This window comes from Geotrypetes seraphini, chromosome 5, assembly GCF_902459505.1.
Source record: "Geotrypetes seraphini chromosome 5, aGeoSer1.1, whole genome shotgun sequence".
NCBI lineage: Eukaryota > Metazoa > Chordata > Amphibia > Gymnophiona > Dermophiidae > Geotrypetes > Geotrypetes seraphini.
This window is the reverse complement of record NC_047088.1, coordinates 47,865,512-47,887,348: the sequence shown is the minus strand read 5'-3', so window position 1 is coordinate 47,887,348 and position 21,837 is coordinate 47,865,512. Positions and strand designations below refer to the sequence as shown.

The 21,837-nt window shown below is 37.5% G+C and overlaps 1 protein-coding gene across 2 annotated transcripts in view; it reads right to left on the bottom strand.

Moving 5' to 3' along the window:
• Positions 1 to 21,837, bottom strand: part of LOC117361374 (sodium- and chloride-dependent neutral and basic amino acid transporter B(0+)-like) — a 284,301-nt gene that overhangs the window by 256,222 nt on the left and 6,242 nt on the right. For both annotated transcript variants that reach the window (XM_033946600.1, XM_033946601.1), the window contains exons 2-3: positions 17,064 to 17,182; positions 2,660 to 2,758 (exon numbers count right to left, since the gene is read on the bottom strand). In XM_033946600.1, coding sequence (XP_033802491.1) covers positions 2,660 to 2,701 — 42 coding nt within the window. In that variant the 5' untranslated portion in view covers positions 2,702 to 2,758; positions 17,064 to 17,182. The remainder of the gene's footprint in view (positions 1 to 2,659; positions 2,759 to 17,063; positions 17,183 to 21,837) is intronic.

The following is a 21,837-nucleotide window of genomic DNA, read 5'->3' as shown; positions in this document are numbered from 1 at the left end:
AAATATCCTTATCCACTCCTTAGTAATCTCTAAAATCGACTACTGCAATGCCCTTTTTAAAGGAATTGCAAAGAATGAAATAAGACAGCTTCAAATAATACAAAATACTTCCATTAAATTAATAACAAAGACAAAAAAATTTGATCATGTAACACCACTTCTCAAGAACGCTCACTGGCTTCCAGTATCCCATAGAATAACATACAAACTATGTCTACTCACTTTTAAAGCAATGCTTTTTAAAACACCTGCATTTATTTTTAAAACACTAATCCCTTACTCCACAAATAGAATATTGCGATCTAACGAACAGCATTTATTAACAATTCCATCTCTCAAGATCATTAATACTAGAAGACAATTTATTTTCTCTGTTACTGCTCCACAAATTTGGAATTCCCTGCCAATTTACTTAAGAAAAGAACATGATATTGATAAATTCAAGATTAATTTAAAAACATTCCTTTTTAAAGACGCTTTTGATTAATAAGTTTCTCTCTTGAATTCAATAATGCTGTATTTGACAATTCATTTGAATTCCCATCCTTATGTTTTTCCCTGACCTTCTTTTCTATTATACTTTGTAGTTCATATCCCCTTTTCCTCTTTACTCATGTTTTGTTAAGTTTGTATATAGTTTATTTTATTTTAATGGTTATATATGAATTAATGTTTTATTTTTAATTTTAAAATTGTAATTTTAATTATTTCCTATTATGTATGTTCATCGCTTTGAAGCAAGATTAAGCGATTAATCAAAAATTTTAATAAACTTGAAACTTGAAACTTGACTCAGTGGACAAAGTTAGCAAACTAAATAATGGCTAAGGGATATTGGTTAAGGAATGGCCAGCCATCTCAGTGGGGTTTAACTGGGCAAAATCCTCTCTTGCCCAGTCAAACCTCTTTGAATAATGACTCTGCAACTATTGCTATTGAACGTTCCATTTTATATAAATGACATAGTGAATTCCACCAGAAATTAAAGTTAATTATAAAAGAAATTATAAAAGGTTTAATAAAATATGGGAGCCATTAGCATTGTTTTGTAATGAATAAACACCATTTTTTTAACATAATTTATTATTGGAGGGGAAGGGGGGGATTGTATATTTGAAGAAAATGGTAAAAGGGGGGGAAAAAAAGAAGGTTAAATGAATTAAGAAGAATAGTATTGAAAGGGAGGGTGGGTGAGGGGTTTATATATATATACAATTGTTATTATCTTGATGGAGTTATCAAGTGTTGTTTTTGAGCCTATGTATTACTTTATATTGTACACTTGTTGAATGATTAAAAAGGAATAAAGAATTAAAAAAAAAAATGACTCTGCAACTATTATAGTGGCCAACTGAGATATGAAGTGAAGGGCAGCTATCTGATTTCTTCTCCTTATGGAGGATAATTTAAAATACTGACCAATCCTGGAACTTTGTATATGGAGACATTTCTAAGTTGACCTCCATGGGAATGCTCATCTCCTTAGGAAAACTATTTTTATTTTTTGGCCTTCATATTTTTATTCTCTTTACAAACTGAAAATAAAATATGTGGATATGTATGTATTGGGATGGAAAAGTAAAATGTTTTTCTATTTCTTCCTTAAATTTATTTGGATTTAGCTTATACTTTTTTTCAGCAGCAGTTCAAAGAGAGTTACATTAAGGTACATTAGATATTTTCCTGTCCTTGGAGGTTTTACAGTCTAAGGATTTCTTTTACAAAGTAGTCTACTGATTTGCATGCATTGAATTCAAAGATGCCCATGGGAACTGAATGAGCTTCTTCACATTCAATGCTCCGCTAATTGGTAGCGCCACTTTGTAAAAGGAGCTCTTAGTCCCGGATTCTATAAACGGCATCATTATCAGCAGCCACCTTAAAAACAGCTGCCGATTGCATGTCAATCATACTGTGCCATTTATAGAATCACGGCTGGAAATGTAGGCCAGTTTTTTCAAGACCTACATTTCTGGCACCTACCTTTTATGTAAATCGCACCTACGGAAGCAGGTTACGATGCCTAATGCCATTTCTGGGATTAGCAACGCCTATGGTGACATTAGGCATCATAAAACATCTCTGGAGGTCAGAGTCAGGTGATGTTTTTTAAGGCACTGGTAGATGCCTACATTTTTTCTTTTACTTTTTTTAAATGGTGTTTTCAACTTAAGTTAGGTGCCTAACTTAAGGCACTGTTTATAGAATCTAGGCCTTAGTTTGTACCTGAGGTAATGTGGGTTTATGTGATCTGCCAAGGATCACAATGAGCAGTGGGATTTGATTGGTGTTTCCTGGTTGTCAGTCTAGTACTCTTAACTACGAGGCTACTCATCCATTCAATTCACGTTTAGGTGATATTAGTAAAAGGAACTTTGGCCCTTGTGATTAGCTTGTAAACACAACTTTGTAGTCTTGTATATGAGTACTGGCATCAAGTAGCAGTTTTTTCTTCCTGATATACAGGATTTGCCATTTTTGCTATACTTTTAGGTTTAGCTGAAAACGCCTCCCTTTGTATTAAGAGGATTAAGTGCACCTTGTGCAGAAATGCAGAGTGCCAATCACTAAAGTCATTGTGCTTGAATTTGAAAACATAAGTATAATATGCATGAGGTTTTCTATAAAGCTTTCATATGGCATGTGTGTAAAAACATACCTCTTTTGCAGGTACTTTAGATGGTCCTGAATTGTCTTCCATTTGTCTGGCTTGGACTGTGATTCAAGTGATCCACAGTACCAGACTAAACCTTTTGTGCTGCATGAAGAAAGAAGAAAGAAAATAAATAAATGGAAATAATAGTGATAAAAGCACTCATTTTGTAGTGATGAATACAAACATCTTGTTTTGATACTAGAAATTTTGAGAAATGCAATTACACCTATATATTTTGAGTTCACCTGATAACTGGGTATTTATTTCAAGACTTTCCCACAGCTTGTTTTTTTTGGTTTTTTTTAAATCTTTATTCATTTTTTAAAACTTACAATATGGGAATATATCAGGTACTATGGCTGATTCGATAATTATTGTCTTACCAAAACCAAACAGGGATCCTACCTTGGTTTCAAATTACAGGCCTATATCTTTATTAAATGTAGATGGTAAGTTGCTTGCTAAAGTATTAGCAATAAGATTGGCAAAAGCTCTTCCTTTTATTATTGATGTACACCAAACAGGATTTATTGCTAAAAGACACTCATCAAACAATACTAGATTAGCATTTCACTCTTTAAATTTAGTGAAAAATTTGAATGATCCAGCTTTTATGCTATCTTTAGATGCAGAAAAAGCATTTGATAGAGTGGAATGGAGTTATATGTATCAAGCTCTGGAATGGTTTGGAATAGGCCCCGGTTTTATTAAAATGGTTCAGACTTTGTATAGCTCTCCTGGTGCAAGATTATATATTAATAACAATTTATCAGATAGATTTAACTTGCGTAGGGGAGTTAGACAAGGATGTCCTTTGTCCCCCTTACTTTTTGATATTGTTTTAGAACCCTTATTAATTGCAATTAATCAAACTAAGGAGATAAAGGGAATCCCATTTTCTTACTGGGAATTTAAACTTTCTGCATATGCAGATGATATATTATTATATTTAAGAGAACCGGGGAATACTGTTCCAAGTTTACTTAATCTTCTAGAGAAATTTGGGAAATTTTCTGGATATAAAATTAATTGGAGTAAATCGGAAATTCTTCCAATTAATGTTCACTGTACCAAAGGATTATTTGATTCATATTCATTTATTTGGAAAGAAGAAGGATTAAAATATTTAGGAATTATTATCAAAAATACAATTGAAGATACAGTCAAAGAAAATGAAAAACTTTTATTAAAAAAAATAACAGAAATGTGTGAGCAATGGAATCCTTTACATCTTTCTTGGTGGGGAAGAGTCCAAACAATTAAAATGATGATGTTGCCTGTGGTTTGTTATCAAATGAGTATGATACCAATATCATTCTATAAAAAGTTAAATAATATTCTTACAAAGTTTGTTTGGTTTGGGAAAAGACCCAGAATTGCTTTAGTATCTTTACAAAGACCAATTGTGGAGGGAGGGGTAAATTTTCCAAATTTTTATAGGTACCATCAAGCCTATATTCTAAGACAGGGTATGTATTGGATCCTCCCAGATCTCATGGAGAATGTACCAGATTGGCTATATCTAGAATGGCGGCTCCTGTTCCCATTACATTTAGAACATCTAATTAGTATAAAAATGCCTAGACGATATAAGGATAACAGAATTCTATTGGATACTTGGAAGACATTAAGATATATTAGTAATCTATCACCAGAACCAATTGCTAAATCATTAAATCAATCAATTTGGGTAAACTCCAGGATCAAGATTGGCGGATACAAAATCGTCTGGAAACAATGGATAATTGCAGGTATACGAACATTGAATGATGTTATTTCAGAAGGAACAATGCTTAGTTTTTCACAATTGCAACATAAATTTGGATTAAATAAAACACAATATTTTAAATGGTTGCAATTGAAGCAAGCTATTCAGGCAGGGTTCCCTGAATGGAAAGCGCTTAATACTCAATATAGTATGCAGGTTCTATGTTTCCAGGCGGATTTCTTGGGTCACCAAGCCGCAAAATGGTATAAATTGTTAAATGGATTTTTAAATAAAAAAAAGAAAACTGGACTTAGGGATATTTGGAGTATTGAGATTGGTCAGACAATTTCTGAGTCTCAATGGCCACGATTTTGGTCCTGGAGATTAAGATCTACAAAGTCAGTATCTATGAGTCAAACTTGGATGTTTTTGTTACATAGAGTTTTATGGACCCCTACGCGCTTACAAAAGATAGATAGTACTAGATCTAATAGATGCTGGCATTGCAGAATAGAAGTTGGGACATTAGACCACTTAATTTTTTTTTGTCCCTGTGTAAATGCATTTTGGAAACTAATTTGGCCCCAAATTAATGAATTACTAGAAAATCATGTAGGACTCTCATATGATACTATACTATTTTGTACAGCAATGAGAACTCAGAGTCCGATTACAGCAAACAATAACAAACTATTATTAATATTGACAGGGGTCGCCATGCAACAAATAACTCAAAATTGGAAGGATTATACCAAATTAAACTATACATTTTGGTGGAATTCAGTCTGTCATATATACAAAATGGAAAAAACAATAGCATTACAACAGGGAAATATTCATAATTTTAAGAAAATTTGGGAACCATTGACTCGTTATTCCAATGATCAGATTTCATAGCACATTAGTAACGATTATATTAGAATGGAGAGGGAAGGGGAATGTATATTATATGGATTTAGGAATTGAAAAAGGGGAGGGTTTTATTTTATGTGATAAGATGAATTATTTGTAATCACAATTTTTCATGTATTAATTGAAGTTTTATGTACAATTAAATTATTGTAAGAATGAAAAATTTATAAATAAAATATTTAAAAAAAAAACTTACAATAATTGCAACAGCATATATAACATTTTATATTCAGAAACAACACTTAATATTCTGTATAAAATCGATATCAGAATTTAACCCCCCCTAATCAATAACAAGCTTTAAATTTAAGAAAACATACAATAATCCCCATTTCTATATACCTTACTTTAATAATCAAACTAAAATACCCTTCCCCCCTTGTTAAACTGCAAGTATGCTTTGTGTAAGCTCTAGAAATCCCCATTTATTCTTGTCCTAAGGGAGAAAGCTGAAGGAGAAACACCATCCTTGTTGAGCTTTCAACTTCCGTGGAGTGAACTGGTATTGTGACCGTGATAGCCCACTTTTCAATTTCGTAAGATATAGAAATAAAACAAAAACATGAAGGAAATAAGGCAGTACCTTTTTTACTGGATTAACTCAATGCTAATCATAAAATGCATTGAGTTAATACAATAAAAAAGGTATTTCCTTATTTCTTTTAAGCTTTTGTTTTATTTCTATATATTAACTTCAGTGGAGAAAGTCAGCTTTCCATTTTGCTCTTGGATTAGGTTTTCCTGCTAGCTCCTAGGAGAACAATGTAGGAGATGTCTTCTTATGCTCAGGAACCTACAGAGTGAACTGGGAAAAAGACTAGAGCTGTGTCTTAGATGGGTCAAGTTGCACTGCCTTTGTCAATTCCATGGAGGAAGTTATAGTACTTCTCACCAGATTAACACTGACAGAATGCCTTGCATCACATTTCTATTACTGTATGTAAGAGATTTAGGGGGGAAGTTAGTGTGGGTTACTATTTAGTCGGGTTATTTTAGCATGGGGTCCTATTTTAAGTAATGACATCCTGTGCTAAAATAACCCGAGCTAGCAGTAGCCCACATTGATAACTTCCCCCTTTAGTATTAGTTCACTATGAATTGCCTGTGTACTAGATTCTTATTCAGAAAGAAATAGAGTATGCCACTCAGAGCTAATTGATTTCATAAGAACATAAAATAGCCTTACTGGATCAGATCAATGGTCCATCAAGCCCAGTAGTCCGTTCTCACGGTAGCCAATCCAGGTCTCTAGTACCTGGCCATAACCCAAGGACTAGCAATATTCCATGCTACCGATTCAGGGCAAGCAGTGGCTTCTCCCATGTCTTTCTCAATAACAGACTATGGACTTTTCCTCCAGGAACTTATCCAAACCTTTCTTAAAACAAGGCACATTTATTTATAAGTAACATAAGAATGAGATGTGGCCAAGTTTCACTCTCAAGTTGCATCAGGGGTACAATATCAATCAATTAAAAAATATACCTTCCCCTACCAATTTTTTTTTTTTTTTTTTGCAAATCTTTATTTATTTTTACAACTTACAACAAGTGCATCAGTAAATGACATTTGAACTTGGATACATCACTTGATTTTCTAGCATAATCAACTTAAATTAATGAAATTTAACCTCCTCCAACCCACCCCTTCCATAACTTATGTAATCTCATATATCATATAATGAAATCTTTCCTACCAATCTAAAAGTTTATTGAAATATCTAAAACTGTACCAGTGCCTGCTGCTGCAGTAATCACTCCGATGTCCATAGGGAATGAATGGACGTTGGAGTGTTTGCCATGTGGCAGTTACCAGTGCGTCTTTATATAACAAGCCCAAAAAAATGAAAATTAATTACATTTACAAAATTAACAAAATATTGCACATAAAATACTGTTTGTTCATTGTAGACATAAATTAGCAATTAAAACAAGATAAACTGATTTTACATACAATTATTTAAATACGTATTATAGAATGCTGTATCCATAAACACTTAAGTTAAGGCTTCATCATTGACACTACTATTCCAGAACATATAGGGCTCATTTTACTAAGGTGTGCTAGCATTTTTAGCGCATGCACAAAATTAGCATGTGCTAGCCGAAAAATTACCACCTGCTTATAAGGAGGCGGTTGCGGCTAGTGCGCACAGCATTTTAGCATGTGCTAAAACCGCTAGCACACCTTTGTAAAAGGAGCCCTTAATTTAAAGTTCAAGCATTGTCAACCCTCCTAAAAATATATATATTTACAGAATTAATACACTCAATTTAGAGTAGAAGTCCTATTTGAAAACCCATAAAACCTAATTAGGATACTGTAACAACTGAAAGAATTAAAATTTAATTGTGTGTTATATGTTCAAAAAGTTATATAACTCAAAAAGTATCCCAATAAACTCATCAGTGGAATGCTTAGGGCTCCTTTTACTAAACTGCAGGCCGGCAAGTCCGACATTCCGATGCTCATTCAGTTCCTATGGAACATTTACCTTTCCGGTCCATGGTAAGAAGCTCTTTCATAGTTTAGTAAAACCCAGTGTATGTGAATAGTGATCTTAAGACTTATCAATTCTACATTCTTCAAAACAAAGGGACTCTTTTACTAAGCTTCTGCAATGGGCATGCTCCAGCATTGGGCATGCACAGCTTAAAAGGGCTTACAGTGGGACATATTCAAGTGTACTGCAGTAAGATCCCAATCTGTGTGCACAAACCACATGCTAAACAAATGATTTGATTTTTTCATAGAGAGGGCATGTCTGGGGGCAGATATTGGGCACTTCCGTGCTAATCACTGCTATACTATATACTGTATATATAGAGAGATATAGATATATACTATACTATATTTGCTGTGCCACTATATATATATATACTATATGCAGTATATATTACTATATGCGGATTAGCACAGGATTAGCCTATGAGGCCTTATAGCTGCACACTGATAGCAACATTAGCGCATGGGCATTAATTCAAATAATGGAAAATCAGCCATTTTACTGCTGTGGTGAAAATGACCTTGGCACGTGGGAAAGACCCACGTAAGGGCATGCTAAATCTGCTTTTTATTGCAGCATAGTAAAAGGGCCCCAAAGGGTCTACTTACAAATTATTTCAACCTTTAAAATGCCGTGTTATTACAGTATTAAAATCACTAAATCATGACTGATAGAGTCAGCATTAGAAATGCTGATGTCAAACATGCTGTCACAATGTGGGCAGTCTTAACAAATATTCAAAACAAAGCAACTCAGTATTCAGCCATAATAGTTGTGAACTCAATTATGCTTGACTGGCATACTCCATCTTCTGCTTGGACTATCTGTACTGCCCTGCCTCAAGGTATTCCCAGGTTTCTTCTCCATTAAATAAACTGATCCTGAAGAACCATTTTTAAAATTGCAGTCTTATTTTTTTGGGGAGGGGGGAAGGATGTAGGGGTTAGAAGTGTGATCACTCAAAAGATAAAGGACACACACATATTCAGTACACTTGGTAACCCCTGTGTCTGTGCAGATCTAATTAACACTTTTATATTTACCAACCCTGTCCCGAGGCTACATGTGACCAGCTGGGTTTTTAGGACTGCCACAGTGAATATGCTTGAAATATACTTAGATCAGTTTATGTACTGGAGCCCTCCTGGAGCCCTCATGGATTTGATGTGACCTCAGACCAGTGTGTTTTTGGGTTTTTTTTTAAAGTTCAATATTCTTTATTATATTTTTATAACTTACAAAAATCCATTACCTGATCCAATAATTTATGACAAGTATGAATATGTAAGACAACAAGATAACAAAAATAGTAGTAACCTGTAACATACATCCCATACAGTCGTGAGTTATTACAAAGCATTATTACAATGATAGCCTAGTACTGTATATATAAGTCCCAGTTATGATGATGTACTAACAGGAGTCTCAAAGTCCCTCCTTGAGGGCCGCAATCTAGTCGGGTTTTCAGGATTTCCCCAATGAATATGCATGAGATCTATGTGCATGCACTGCTTTCAATGCATATTCATTGGGGAAATCCTGAAAATCTGACTGGATTACAGCCCTCAAGGAGGGACTTTGAGATCCGTGTAACTAAGAGATATATAAAAAGTGAGAAATGCTGTAGATAATATTGCGAACAAAATATAGCTTATGATATGTAGTATATTAGCTCACTGGAAAGCTTTGGTGTCATGGAGGGTGGTATCATTCTGAAATTTCTTAACACAATTTTTCCGTTCAGTAGCAATTCTTTCATAACGTGCAATCAAGCAAACTATGTTCCACCATTCATTATAAGTAATATTGGAGAAATCTTTCCAGTTCGCAAGAATTATATGAATTGCTATTAATAATATTAAATGAATCAATTGTATCTGCTCTATAGACTATCTATAGACCCCAGACCAGAGTTGGAAAAAAACTGCATTTCACCAAATGTTTGGCCCACACCACTAAAAAAATCCAGTAATCCATTCAGGGATTTGAACTCAGGTTTACACAAGTAAACTGCTACTCTAAATATTAAAGGACATTATGGGCTACTTTACTTGTATTTTCTACAATTTGAATACAGCTATATTAACTCAAATAATTCATTGTATAACAGGAGTCCTCAAATCCAGTCCTTGAGGTACACAATCCAGCCTGGTTTTCAGGCTTCCTACAATGACCCCATCCATCTCCAAGCTGCTGACCACAACAACTGACTTTAAAGTGTTCTGAAAAGAAATCAAAACACTACTATTCAAAAAACACATCCCATCAACCTAATCTCCCCCCTATTCCTATTCCCTCTGCATATTCCCCGTGAACTTTCCACTCCTCTGGTAACATCTCTTCAATGTCTATAAACTGAAACCTCAGTATATAGCCTGAATCCAGCTAACTTCTAATGTATTGTAACCTACTAGATAGGTCTCTTCAACGTCTCAAAACGTCCTGAAACCTCAATATGTAACCTGCAACCAGCTTTCTTCCAATGTAATGTAATCTCCTGGAAATGTCCAGCTATCTTCTAATGTAATCCGCTTAGAACCGCAAGGTACAGGCAGAATAGAAATCACTAATGTAATGTAATGAATATTTATAAGATCTATTGGCATGCAATCCCGAAAACCAGGCTGGAATGTGCACCTCAAGGACTGGATTTGAGGACAATGTTGTATAGGAAAAGACAATAAACATTAGGGATGTACATATGTTTGAAGAGTCAGCAACATTTTCTATGTCCTGAAGAGGTGCTGAGTGAGGATCTGCTAAAGGGAAGAAAAACTCCATTGGAATATCTTACCTGCTGCCATTCAATCTTGGGCTTCAGGTTATTTCATTGCCTTCTCTTTTACTTTTTTAGTTCAGTTCTCTGCTTTTTCAGCAGTCAGTTTTTTAGGCAATAGTGTAGTCTTTAGAGCAGGGTTGTCTAACATTGGTCCTTGAATTCACAATCCAGTAGGGTTTTCAGGATTTCCCCAATGAATTTGCATGAAACTATTTGCATGCACTGCTTCCATTCCAAGTTTATTATTTTTTTGTTATACTGTCTATTCTATGTATCTAAACAGTTTACAATAGATAAAAACAGTAAAAGTTTAATTTAAAAAAAATATATATGATCTTAAAAAATTAGGGAGGGAGAAGACAGACTAGACAGACAGGAAATAAGTGGGGAAGCTGGGGAAAGGAAGAAAAGTTTCAATTAAGGTAGAAAGAGGTAAGGAGAGGACAAGTACAATAGGGGGGGATCTCTTCTATTTATGATCTTAAAGTGGGAAAGTGTTAATCCATATCAAAAGCATTTTGAAACAGGAAGGTATGCAAATAGATCTCATGCATATTCATTGTGGAAATCCAGAAAACCTGACCTAGCGAGGGTTGAGATTTGACAGCTCCGCTTTAGAGTCTCTGTTAGGGTTTTATATAAAAAGTGTTCCCCAAGTTTACCTCCTCTTCTGTCCTTCCTTCCTCCCCCAGCGGGACCCCATGGCACCATCAGCTCCGGACTTACACACACCTGCCCACCCTAACCCTCCTCGTATCACTATTATTTTAAATGTTCCAGCAGCTGTGGCGCAGCATCCACCAGATGAGACTTTTGCCATTGGCCTGCCCCAAAACTCTTCATTTGGCAGTGACTTCCTATTCCCGCCTAGGTGGGCAGCTGCTGAATGAAGAGTTCTGGGGCAGGCTGACATTAGAAGCCTTATCTATAAAAATAATAATTGTTTTATCTAAATTTAAATTATTGTAATGAATAGATATCATTTTTCCCTGATTAACATAAATGAAAGAATGGGGGTGGTTGATTTTCATAATTTGTTATGAAAGGAAGGAAAGAATTTATTTTATTATATTATATATAATATTTGCTATTAGTATGCTGGAAGAGAGGGGATTAAATCTTATTTAATGAGAAAATTTGTGGAATTGCAAGTGATGTATTAAATTAATTGTTGTTACTTTCTATGCACTTGATGAGAAAATATAAAATGAATAAAGAATTTAAAAAAATGATTGTACTTGTTGATACACTTATTGTAAGTTTGAAAAATGAATAAAGATTTTATATATATAAAAAAGAAAAATTTAAATAATCAATACAGTTTGAAATTCTTATGCTTTCAGGTAGACTTACTGGGACATCAGGCTGCACAGTGGTATAAAGTGATAGCTGGATTTATAAACAAAAAATTAAAAATGGGTCTTAGGGATATTTGGAGTATTAATATCGACAGGGGTTGCAATTCAGCAGATTACTGGAAATTGGAAAGATTACACTAAACTTAATTATACTTTTTGGTGGAATTCAGTATGTCATATTTATAAAATGGAGAGGGTGCTTGCCATGCAACAAGGAAATTATTATAAGTTTAAAAATATTTGGGGGCCATTGATTACTTATTCTAATGATCAGACATCTTAAACACCTTAGTATTAGATAAGATATAGGGGGGTGGGAGTGGGAAAGATAATAATTGATAATTGTTTATTATTAATATATGGGTGGTGGGAAGGGATTCTTTTATATTTATATATATATATATATATATTTTTTTTTATAAATCTTTATTCCTTTTTATTTCTTACATCAAGTGAAATTACATATTAAAATACAATTATTTCATAACACTTGAATTACATTCAAATACTCTTATAATATAAAGTAAATAACCCCTTTTTTGTCAATATTCCTACTTCCAAATAAGTAAATTAAATTACCCTCCTTAACCCCCTATATATTCTATCCATGTGCTAAGATATCTGATCATTAGTGTAACTAGCCAATGGTCCCCATATTTTTTTAAAATTATGAATATTCCCCTGTTGTAACGCAATCATTTTTTCCATCTTATATATATGGCAAACTGAATTCCACCAAAATGTGTAATTTAATTTAGTATAGTCTTTCCAATTTTGAGTAAAGTTTAAAGTTTAAAGTTTTAAAGTTTAAAGTTTAAAGTTTTAAAGTTTTTTTAAAGTTTTTAAAGTTTATTATTAGGAATGTATATACCGCCTATCAAGGTTATCTAAGCGGTTTTTTTTACAATCAGGTACTCAAGCATTTTCCCTATCTGTCCCGGTGGGCTCACAATCTATCTAACGTACCTGTAATTTGTTGCATGGCGACCCCTGTCAATATTAACAATAATTTATTATTATTTGCAGAAATCGGACTCTGAGTTCTCATTGCTGTTCCAAATAATGAGAGTCCTACATGGTTCTCTAATAATTTATTAATTTGGGTCCAAATTAGTTTCCAGAAAGCATTTATACAGGGACAAAAAAAAATTAAATGATCTAACATCCCAACTTTTATTTTACAATGCCAGCATCTATTGGATCTAGTGCTATCTACTTTTTGTAAACGTGTTGGGGTCCATAAAACAATGTAACAAAAACATTATATATTTTAAGGAGTATAAGTAAGTTTGTCAAGTGATTAGTTAAAATGTTTCTGATTGACTATTATACACTTGTTGTAATATTTGAAAATGAATAAAGATAAAAAAAAAAACAAAAACTGGTCTTAGGGATATTTGGAGTATTGATATTAAGCATCAGATTTCTGTGTCTCAATGGCCATGAACCAGCATGGCACCCCTACCCACTTGCGAACGCCGCCCCCCCCCCCGCGAGAACCGCATCGCACCCCCGTGCTGAAAGCAGCATCCGCCCGCCCTTCCTCCCAAACATGCTCCTTACCTAAGATGACCATACATCCCATTTTAAATGGGACCATCCCATTTTTTGATCCCCTGTCCTGTTGTCCCCACGCACAGCTTCGGGACACTGAAATGTCCCGTTTTCACAAAGAGTGTCCCGAAGCTGTGCGTGAGGACAACAGGACAGGGATCTGAAGCAGTGTTCTTCCACAAAAATGTCCTGCCGGCCCGTGGATCAGGGGGCCAGATGAACTTGCCTGCATCAGTGCCAGTAGCGTCAGTGCAGCGATCAATTAGGCAGCCTTGGGGCTTTTGCTGAGTCGCAGCCCACCTCTGATGATGCAACTTCCTCTTTCCTCAGAGGAGGGCACAACCCATCAAAGGACTCAAGGCTGCCTAATTGAATCGCTGCACTGGTATTGAAGCTACTGGGAGGAAAAGGGAGGAGAGGAGGGCAGAGGTGAGAACAGGAGGGACGGATGGTTGGACGAATCCCCACTTGCCGATACCAGTTCTGTTATTGCAAGCCCACCTGTTTCCCTTTTCTGGCAGTGGTGGGCAACGTGGCCTGGGACCCGAGTCTTGCACGCTGGAGCATGAAGTCGGCCTGCACTTTTCCCTGGGAGGGCTGCAATTGCCCACAAATGACAGCAAATAGGGTCGGCCTCCAGTAAGATATTTGAACAGGAGTACAACCTGCAGATGCACACTAAATTTCACACTTTACCCCCCCTCCCCGTTAGAGCTTCTTTCAGATCGCTGGTCTTTAGCTGAGCTCACATCCAATAAGATCAGTGAGAAAGTGGTGAGCAGGATGTGAGGCCTCAAAATGTAATTTGTTTGAAATGGAACTTCTCTCTTTTGCACTAGGGTCATTGCAATGATTGACCCGGACCACAAGTCACATAACTTGGCTCCTTTTGGAACTCTACAACAACCAAGACCCCTGATTGTGACCATCTAGGCATAACTTCTATGGAATGACCACAAGTACACCCCTCCCCCCCCCAACGTGTACTCCACTAATTTGGGACCAGGCATTCTGACCCAGAAATTGTAACTGAAGACTGTTGCAGTTGTCATTTGATCAAGTGGCAAAACAGCCTTCTTCTGCCAGTGTCAGTGTATCATATGGTATCCCCCAGTGGAAATGTATACTGGGGAGTTAGCTCTGCCCTCTAAAGCAGTGTTCTTCAACCGCTGATCCGCAGATTGGTGCCGGTCCACAAAATAATAATTTTATTTCCACCAGTCCATAGCTGTAAACAGGTTGAAGAACACTGATCTACAGGTAACGCTTCTCCCTGCTTCGCCGATGCAGAAACAGATCATTTGCTTGCAGCAGCGAATACTCAAGCCTTCCCCCCAACGTCAATTCTGATGTTTTAGAGGAAGTTCCAGGCCAACCAGGTAGCGATTGGCTGGCCCGGAACTTCCTCTCCGATGTCAGAATTGATGTCTGGGGAGTGGAGGCGGAGAGAAGACTTGTAAACCTGGTGCTTGTGTAGTGCAGTCGCTGCACACTCCTTGATGTTGCTGGATCAGGGAAGCAGGGTGGCTTGGCTAGGGTGCGTCGGGGAAGCAGGCTGGCTTGGCATGTCGGGGGGCAGGGGAAGTAGGGTGGCTTGGTTTGTCAGGGACCAGGGGAAGCAGGGTTGCTTGGCTTGTGGGGGGAAGGGGAAGTAGGGTGCATTGGGGAAGCAGGGTGGCTTGGGGGGCATGGAGACAGAAAGAAAGAGAAAGAAATGAAAGAGAGGATGCACAATCAGAAGGAAGTTCAACCAGAGAGTCATGAAATCACCAGATAAAGGTAGGAAAAATGATTTTATTTTAAATTTAGTGAGCAAAATGTGTCACTTTTGAGAATTTATATCTGCTGTCTATATTTTGCACTATATTTAATGGGATCCACAGGATCTGGGAAGGATCCGGGATCGGGGGGGGGGGGAATAGATCCGGGGGTCTTGTCCCGTTTTGAGGAAAAAAATAAATGGTCACATTATCCTTACCCCATCTGCCGGTTGTGCCACTGAAAGAAATCTCCCGCCTCTTGCCTGGGCTGGGCCTTGAGCATCTGCTCATGCTCAAGGCCTTCTGGCTCTCGTTCTCTCTGAGATCTCAGAGAGAACGAGATCTCGGAGAGAATGAAAGCCAGAAGGCCTTGAGCATGCGCAGATGCTCAAGGCCCAGCCCAGGCAAGAGGCGGGAGATTTCTTTCAGTGGCACAACCGGCAGATGGGGTAAGGAGCATGTTTGGGAGGAAGGGCGGGCGGATGCCGCTTTCAGCACGGGGGTGTGATGCGGTTCTCGCGGAGGGGCCTTCGCGGGGGTGTGATGCCAGTTCGGGGGGTGCGATGCTGGTTAGAACGGGGGGGGGGGGGGGGAGGTGCTCGTGTAGCAGAACATGCTCAGTTTGCGAGACAAAAGTTTGCTAAGTGTTTTGCTCATCTTGCAAAACACTCGCAAAACGAGGTTCCACTGTATTTGGATTTAATTACCGCCTTTCTGAAGGAATTCACTCCAGGCAGGCAAGAAAAAGTGAAATCTCGGTATTAGGCAATTACAACAGTAAAGGTATTCAAATAACAATACAAAGTATGACATAGTATGCTACATTACAATGTCATCACAATACGCAATAAAACATTTGGATAGCAAAGGTATAGGCAAAGAAGGAGTATACATATATATATAAAGAGTAATAGAAGTGAAAAAATAAGGGACTAATTTGAAGAAAGATGCACATGAAGTCAGAATGGTGCTTGAAAGTTTTCTCAGCTAGAGTAGGAGTGGATAAACATGTTCTGCTATAGTATGTGCAGCCAACTGTCACTCCTTTTGTGAGTGACTAGCAAGTTAGTTACTTCTTCCATTAAAGGCCTGGGTGAGAAGGCAAGCTTTCACCTGCTTTCTGAAGCAGAGTTAGTTTGGTGTTAAATGAAGCCTTTCAGGGAGTGGGAAAAACATGGTTAAGGCAGTGAAAGAGGAAAACGTTCTTGGTTCAGATGCTTTGCATACTTGCCCTCAGATTGTATACAACTGCGCACCCAAATTTCCAACTAGCACACAACTTTGAGCACTTTTCTTTCCTTGCTGGCACCATATGATGCCAGCAATTGTAAAGCACCTGAATAAGCTTCAGCACTAAAAGAAAGAAGAGAAACATACAACAAAGGATGACTCTCAGAAATTTTCAACCAAAATAATGGAGGCTTTTCACCTGTAATTTTCTATTATGAAAACATCTATATTCAGTCATATTACCCACTCAGGAACTTTATAGACCAGAAGCTATATAATCTACATGGAAATAAAGATATTTTAGTTGTGAAACTATAATCCACTATCTAGACCACAGAGTTTTTGTATTTTGGGTCAGCATCACATTGCTCAGAATATGCTGCCTATTCAAATACATTTCCATATAGCTCCTGCATCTTAAACTCATTACGTGATACTTGGGAGATGTGTGTTGTATAGCTATTGCCAAATTTTTGATTTCAATGATGGCTTTTTCCTTTCCTGGAATGAATTCCCCCATACTGATTCGTTCAACTAATCTTATCACCCTCCCCCCCCTTACTAAATAATAATAATAATAAAAAAAACAGCAGTGCTTACAATACAGAGTACCAACTGCCTCCAGCTGAATGTGGTCCGTTTTAACTGCAGCAGGCTTCTGGAATGGAGGGGAAGCACTGTTCTATGTTCTCCCCACATCACTGTAACATCACTTTTACCTAGCAACAAGGAAAACAAACAGTAAACAGAAAGTGATTCTAAAAACATACTTTGATTTGATTTGATTTATTAAATTTGATATACCGCAAAATACATGCAATTCATATTAAAAGCATCTGCACAAATAAAGAGTGACATTTACATGTGTAGATTGGCTACATGTGTAAATAACAATTTCAGGGAAAAAAATGGGGAATAAAAACTGGTCATGATCTCACTGAAGATCAATAGACATACTACTGGACTTCAAGACCCTTATCACCCTCTTCGACCTTACAATCTATATATTTTCTTAATCATAGGGTTATATGGAGTCCTCATAAATTTTTTATAGCAGCTCTTCAATCTTCAAATAAATGCTGGAATTGTACTACTCATATTAGTGTGACCATATGGCTCCAGAAAAAAGGGGACGGATTGAGACATCCGGGTTTTATTTCCATTGAAAGCAACCAAGATGTCTCAATCTGTTCTCCTCACTTCCATTGCTTTTAATGGAAGTAAAACCCGGATGTCTCAATCCGTCCCCTTTTTTCTGGAGCCATATGGTCACACTACTCATACTGGAACTTTCATAAGTATGTTGTTTGAATGTGAATTTGCTTTATTGTTTTTAAAAGCAGTTTGGACTATAATTAGATAATTATAAAATGTGTTTCTTTTTAGATATGGATATTCCTTCCCATTTAAAAATCCCTGTTAGATGTCCTATGCTTGAGCCCTCACTTGTACCATTTAAAACATGCCCCCTTGCTATTTGGACAAACAGATGTTTTTTTAAGGCATTTTGAGACATTGTTCTGCTTTGAAAATGAGCACCTATATTTCTGTAGCTCTTTGGTAAGCTCCAACCCGTTCTTTGTCTTGTTTTCTCTTCTTCCCTGCTATATAGGGTATATTTAAGAACATAAGAACTGCCATCTCTGGATCAGACCTTAGGTTCATCAAGTCCGGTGATCCACACACGCGGAGGCCCAGCCAGGTGTACATAAGACTGCCTTGGAATATGTGCTGACAGTTATTTCCCCCCCCCCCCCCTCGCACTATCTGCTTGATGTTCCTCCCATGCTCTAATTAAGAAATTTCTAAAGAGCTTGTCCAGATACAGGTTGGAGTTTATTTTCCAGATTTGGTCTTCCTGGATCATATGTCAGTTAAATACAGTCAATCCAAGAAAAAAGCAGAGAAGGCATGGTCTTCAAACGAAGCACACTTTAATAGCAACCAATTATAAAAACACAGAGAGTCATTTGGAGTGTTTCGGCTAAATAGCCTGCATAAGGAGTCCTTGTGAGTAACAAATCAGATAAATAATAGTTCTCATGAAAGGAATGCCAGATCATAAGATTATGCTTTGGAGTGTGTGGTGCAGTGGTTAAAGCTATAGCTTTGGCACCCTGAGGTTGTGGGTTCAAATCCCACACTGCTCCTTGTGACCCGGGGCAAGTCACTTAATCCCCATTGCCCCAGGTACATTAGATAGAGTGGGATACTGCCAGGACAGTTAGGGAATAATGCTTGGGTACATGAATAATTTGTAATCCGCATAGAATTGTAGGATATGTGGAATATAAATTATTAAAATAAAAAAGAAATTAATTTGAAGAGAAATGGGAAGCTTTTATGAGATGGTAGGAAAGGAGGGTGCCACTTCCGAAGCAGAGCCTAAAGGACAATGGTCTAAGCAATAGGTTTCAAATGCTGGTACAGGAGAAGAGAGATGGAATGGGAAGGATAGGGAAGAAGAAGCCTATACCTGGGATGCTGTAATAGGGTATAGAGAGAATACAAAGGTAGAGACTGTCATATGGAAGACACAACATATAGCAGCGAATGTGTGGAGTAAAGGGCTGGTGGTTATGGGTGAAGAGGAGTAAAGAGATATATTGGATAGATATGCTTAAAAGTAAAGGATCCTGCCTTTCTGTGGTATGACCAAGGCTGTTTATATATATTACATGCAGGTGCTTTCTCTGTCCCTAATGGGTTCACAATCTAAGATGAATCTGGGGCAGAGCTCCAAGATGGACGCCACTACCTGCTAGCTGGGAGGATGCCTTTTAATCGCTGTCTTATTTTCTTGCAAGTGGTGAGAATCATTTCCCACCTATGCCAAAAAGAAGGGGGAAGAGTGTTGGTGGAGCCTCCCAACGCTCAGAACTGCCATCAATTACCATAGATGACTTTCTCAGACGCCTCCAACAAGGGCAATTGCCATCGGGGAATCGCTCGCTGGAGCTGCCGGCAGTGAGTAATGCCACAGCGGCTATCCATGGGCTCGATGTTATTCTGAGCCCCGATCTCAGGACTCCACCTCTACAGCCGACTCCGCAAAGAGCAAGCTCCCCGCGAGATGAGATTACCCCGGAAGAGGAAGTTTCTCAGTCTCGAAGGCCAGCATTTCAGAGGGCTTGCCAGTGGAAACAACTCAGTAAGGTTTTTCCCCTCTGAATGGAATTGAGGCTGGAACATCTCAGACTAATGAGTCACAAGCGCCTGAGGAGGTAAAACAATCCAAAGAACAGTATCTTCCTACACCTGCAATAGTTTTTTCAGCACTCAAACCCCTGAAAGTTACCCTAGATGCTCTTTGGGACTTGGTGGTGAATTTAGGTAACTCTCTTAGTCCACATATAGAGCATTTGGACAAAGAATTTAAAACTCAGAAAGAGGAAATTAAGCTTCTAAAACAAGATTTGTCTTTGGTGACATTAGATAGTCAAAAAAGGGAAAAAGAGATAATAACAATTAAACATAATCCAGACTTAATTGTGAAAGACAATATTATCCTGAGGAGGAAGCTCGAAGCCCTTGAGAACAGTAATCGTGCTAATAATTTCCAGCTGATAACTTTTCCTAAGATTTTCTCGATCACTCCTCGTGATATGATTAGACGTTATTTTATGGAGGTACTGGGAATATCAGAAAATTCATTACCCCCTCTAACAAGGGCTTATTATTTACCTTTAAAGCTTCAAGAAACTCAAAATCAGGATCGTGACCATCAGGAAGGTCCCTTAGATGTTACTGCAATTTTGGAGGAATCCGTTACAGAAACAGCTGTTTCAGCTACTCTATTGATGACTGTTACTTTATCCCCAGATAAAGACTAGATTCTTAAATTGTTTTTCAAGAATAGATTTAAGAAGGATGTGGCGATACTCGAGAGGGTCCAGAGAAGAGCAACTAGGATGATAAAGGGCATGGAAAACCTTTTGTATGCTGAAAGGCTGGAGAAGCTGGGGCTCTTTACCCTGGAAAAGCAGAGACTTATAGGGGACATGATAGAGACTTATAAAATCATGAAAGGCATCGAGAAGGTGGAGAGAGACAGATTCTTCAGACTAGCGGGGACAACAAAAACAAGAGGGCATTTAGAAAAACTGAAAGGAGACAGATTCAAAACGAATGCTAGAAAGTTCTTCAGTCAGAAGGTGGTGGACATCTGGAATGCGCTCCCAGAAGAGGTGATAGGACAGAGTACAATACTGGGTTTCAAAAAGGGATTGGATAACTTCCTGAAGGTGAAGGGGATTGAAGGATACAGATAGAGGGTAACTATACAGACACTAAATGAATAGGGAATACACGATTTAGGTAAAGGATCACTTACAGGTCATGGACCTGGGGGGCCGCCGCGGGAGCTGACTGCTGGGCACGATGGAACCCTGGTCTGACCCGGCAGAGGCAATGCTTATGTTCTTATGACTTCCTGGGATTCAAAATACAGATTTTCCCTGACATTTCGAGAGAAACGCAGAAGAGGACATGAGAGTTTCTAATTTTGAAACCAGGGATAACTCAATTAGGGAGTATTTTCTTTTTACTTTGCAAGTGTATTATTAGATACCGCTCTTTAAATCTTCTGTAGATCCTTCTCATTTAATCAGTTTTCTCTCCCTAAAACACTTGGAGAATGAAGGTATAACAGCTCCTCTATAATTGTATAAGCTCTGTGTTTCAGCAGCAGATATACATATCTTTATTACTTTATTATATCTTAGTAATTATTCTTTTCTTATTTCTTGGATCACTTATGAGGACTTTAGTGTATTAAGAAATGTTTTATTTTTTTATTTTTGATGATTTTTTTTGTCTAAATTGTTGTCTTAGATTACACTTTCTGTACAAGATGTTAAGCTTGGAAAATCATTTTGAAATTTAAAAAAAAAAAGATGAATCTGGGGCAATTGAGGGCTAAGTGACTTGCCCAGGGTCACAAACAGCTGTAGTGGGAATCAAATCTGTTTTACCATGCTTTCAGTCTTATACACTAACCATTAGGCTACTCTTCATATAGGTTAATATGAGAGAGGAGTTGTTCTAATTCTAACCTAGAATATTACTGGGTCTTCCATCTTTGCAGTTATTTTTTGTTATCCAAGTTTAATTTCTGAACATGATATACATGAGAGGTCTACACACACACACACACACGCTCTCTCTCTCTCTCTCTCTCTCTCTCTCTCTCTCTCTCTCTCAGCCAGGAGAAAGCTTACTATGTAGGGTTACCATATCTGAAGCAAAAAAATTCTGAATGCATGACCCCGCCCCATTCTACCCCAGCCACACACAGTTCTGCCCAAACCCCACCCTGTTCTACCTCAAGCCCTGCTCCCATACAGCCGGATCTAGAGGGCCTCCGAGCATACAT